At 49.8% G+C, this 3,577-nt stretch overlaps 1 protein-coding gene across 1 annotated transcript; it reads left to right on the top strand.

Moving 5' to 3' along the window:
- Nucleotides 1-1,322: 1,322 nt before the first annotated feature.
- Nucleotides 1,323-2,504, top strand: LOC100906240 (uncharacterized). The gene has a single exon (XM_003737346.1). The coding sequence runs from the start codon at nucleotides 1,323-1,325 to the stop codon at nucleotides 2,502-2,504; it is 1,182 nt and encodes a 393-aa protein (XP_003737394.1).
- Nucleotides 2,505-3,577: the final 1,073 nt, after the last annotated feature.

Here is a 3,577-nt window from a genome sequence, read left to right as displayed (position 1 = left end):
GTTCGGCTCTTCAGTCTGTGAGTTCCCAAGTCAGTGCCACCGTTGGTATGATCCGCGTCGAAAATCCCAGCGCACCGCCGTGCGATGCCGAAAGCGCCTCCCGTTCGGAGGAAATTGGGACACTTTCCGCGGGTAGTGAGCGCAGTTCTGCGTCGACTTGGTCCCACTTGATGGGCCTGGTTTTGGGAACCCGACTCTGGGCGTTGCTCAAGTACCTCTTGATGGTAGTTCTCCTTCTTGCTCTGACGACGAGCGTGTTGAAAGGTAATTTTGAGGCCTCGATTTTAAGACGTTGTATATTTGGAACAACTATGCTTACATCACCGCAATGATGGGTTAGGTCCCAACAAGCCGAAAACTCGACGCCGAAACCCATGAAGCCGAAACCCAGGAAGCCCAAAGTCGTCTCCCTGGACACCCATTCAGCCGAAACCCAGGAGGCCGAAAAATCACCCGCCAGTTCAGCGGAGATCCACTCCGGCCTCAACGAAGCGGATCTCGGGGGAGATCTGCACCCCCTCAGCACAATCGGTCAAGCTATCGCAGAAGATTACGGCTGCCGTAATCAAAACTGAGCACCTCCATACATACTTCTATCCAAATAGTTTCGATCGAATGCGGTGTTTCAACGTTGAGCGACTTTCATCGACCATGTCTCTCCCCGACCAATAGATCCCGTTCACATCCCATTCTGATCTCATGCTGCGAGCGTATCTTATCACGGCGTGTCGGAGTCGAGCATAAGACGTGCATCTCGTGGCTCATTTTGTTGTTTGCCCTCGGTCCCGCGTGGTTCGGGCTTCTCACGTTCTGTGCAGGAGACTTCCTCCAGTCATGCAAGGAGTCCCGTGAGCGTTTAGTCGGTACACTTAACTTGTACTAGGTGCAATCGGTTCGCGCTGGGTCCTAGCTTTCTCCGAATGGTCCGGAGAAGCTGAGTGTTGCTACGAGAGTTCAGATGTCGCAAGAAACAGAAATTAATGTCATAGAAATCCCATCTGCAAAAGGAAAACCTATGTACATTGTGAACGACTACTTATTCGAGGTGGATAAAAAGGCGGAGGGCAAGTTCTATTGCCGGTGTATAAGAAAACGGCATGGAGGATGCCCTGCAAGGACGGTGCTCACCAAGGTGGAATCATATGGAACTTTCTTTTTCTGATTCATTTTCGGCGAGCGACTCCACCCTGCGATGATTCCATTTACCCACGAGCAATCTATTCATCCACCAGGAGTTGGGTCTCGACGTTCTCAAACAAAGCGGCGACCACTGTCATGCGCCGGAACGAAGAGAGATTATCAGCAGGATAGCTTGTTCGGACATGAAAAGTGCCGTACTAGCGGAGCCGGCGAAAAGTTTGAGGGAAGTCTACACTGGAGTGCTAACAGCCACCGTGAACACTTTACGAGTCACTCACAACGAAGAGGAAATCGGGGCAGCTGTCCCAGGCTTCGAAAGCGTACGCAGTGTACTCCAACGATCACGCGCCAAGGTCAGGCCACTGCTGCCTCGATCTCGTGAAGAGATTGACCTGGATGCTCGATGGACTCACACACTGACGGGAGCAAGGTTCCTTTTGTTTGATGATGGCAGTATCAATAGAATTTTGGGATTTAGTACGAACGAGCTCATCACCTCGTTATGTGAAGCCTCGACCGTTTTCATGGACGGAACTTTTAGAGTTGTTCCAACCATCTTCACCCAGCTCTACAGCCTCCATGGCTTCTTCAAGGGTGAAATGGTTCCCTTTGTGTACTTCTTGTTGCCGGATAAATCAAAGGAAACCTACGTCAGAATGTTCAATCTTGTGAAAAGATACGCAATGTCTATCGGGAAGAGTTTCGATCCTCCTGCATTCCAATTAGACTTTGAGATCTCCGCCCTGAAAGCGCTAGAGGAGTGCTTCCCTCGTTCAGAAAGAGAGGGTTCTTTGTTTCATTTCAATCAAAGCCTCTGGCGCAAAGTGCGGGAGTTGCGGCTGAGTGCCCACTACGGGGATTCAGAAGTGAAGCGTTTCATTCGATGTACTGCTGCGCTGGCTCTAGTGCCTCTAGATCGCGTAGAAGATGCTTGGTTGGAGATAAAAAGCGACTCGCCAACTTTCGAACACCCGGCGTACCAAAAGCCGGAAGACTTCAAAATGTACTTCATTAACACGTGGATGGAGAATGAAACTGTATTCCCACGGAAAATCTGGAATCAATATAGAAATTTCGGTGCTCGCACCACTAACCATCTGGAAGGATGGCACCAAGCGCTGAATAGAGATGTGAAAAGAAGTCATGTCAACCTATTTGAGATGATCGAGCATCTCCAGAAACAGGAAGACAAATTTCGGCTCGACATGATGAGACTCCGTATGGGGCAAGGTCCCCCAACTCTGACTAAGGTTTATCGTAGACTGAACGACAGACTGATCAGACTGACGGGAGAATTCGAGTCTGGAGCAAGGACTCTTCTTGACTACGTGAGGGGAGTAGCTCACAATCCCCCGTCGATGTAAGCTGACAATAATTAAGGAGCCGCTTGGAAATAAAGGGGTCATGAACTCTCCCGAAACGAGAGATGATTTCATTGCATCGAAGGGATTCGCAGAGCACTCGGATGAAACCCCCGCCAGATCTGGCGGGTGATTTTTCGGCCTCCTGGGTTTCGGCTGAATGGGTTCCCGGGGAGACGACTTTCGGCCTGCTGAGTTTCGGCTTCTTGGATTTCGGATTCGAGTTTTCGGCTTGATGGGTGTAGACCCAATGATGTCCCGTTTTCTTTTCTCATAATTTGCCTTGATTAACACAGGCCTTCGGGAAACGAACCAAGCCAGTTACCCCGTCATGCGGTCTCAGGACGGGGTGCTGGAACTGAGTTCCTACTCGTGCGTACAGGGAGACGGCGTACGAATTTGCCGATCCAAGGCTGCGGGGGCTTGCGCTCTACTGCGCTCAGACGAGCCAGTACCAGACGAAGCTCTGTGTACTCCTCAGGATTACCAGGTCGGCATAATGATTGGGTCTTGTGCCCAATCGAAAATATATACTTGTTTCAATAATTGAAGGACCCACAAAAAAATAAACTCATTTTTGGTTTCGGGCATCCTACAGATGCTGTCGCTATTTAGTCCCATCACAGATTCCCGCTTGTTCTCAAACCATTTCTTAAAACGAGGTTGATCAGTGGTTTCGCGGAAAAGGCTGATGTTATTGATACTCTTGTCGGCTCTTTAGAGTCTTCGAGAAGAGTTCTGGAGGGTCAACACAAACAGCTCATGTTCGTGAGAGCGTGGTCGCGGCGGCGCCTATTCCGCGCGAGTAGATCGATTTAGATTCAGTCAGTACACATTCAAATCTCGACCGACAATGGTGTTCCCAGTGAAGCGCTGTTCTAGCTCGTCCAACACGGTTGGATTTCTGGTGGTAGCTATGTTGGTTCTAGGAGTCCTGATGAGTGAGTTATTTTCTGGGATTCACGAAAAGTTACTGAGCATCAGTGTGGCTCACGTAAGGGGTTACAGAAAATTTCCATTCTTTCTCAGCTATTCACTCGGGTTATTTCGAGCCGAGTCAGCTTCACTCAGCGAAC

This window comes from Galendromus occidentalis, unplaced genomic scaffold (genome assembly GCF_000255335.2).
Source record: "Galendromus occidentalis unplaced genomic scaffold, Mocc_1.1 scf7180000075505, whole genome shotgun sequence".
Lineage (NCBI taxonomy): Eukaryota > Metazoa > Arthropoda > Arachnida > Mesostigmata > Phytoseiidae > Galendromus > Galendromus occidentalis.
This window is presented reverse-complemented; position numbering and strand designations above follow the sequence as displayed.

Excerpts from the sequence above, each read along its gene's own strand:
- LOC100906240 (XM_003737346.1), top strand. The coding sequence starts at position 1,323 with ATGAAAAGTGCCGTACTAGCGGAGCCGGCGAAAAGTTTGAGGGAAGTC.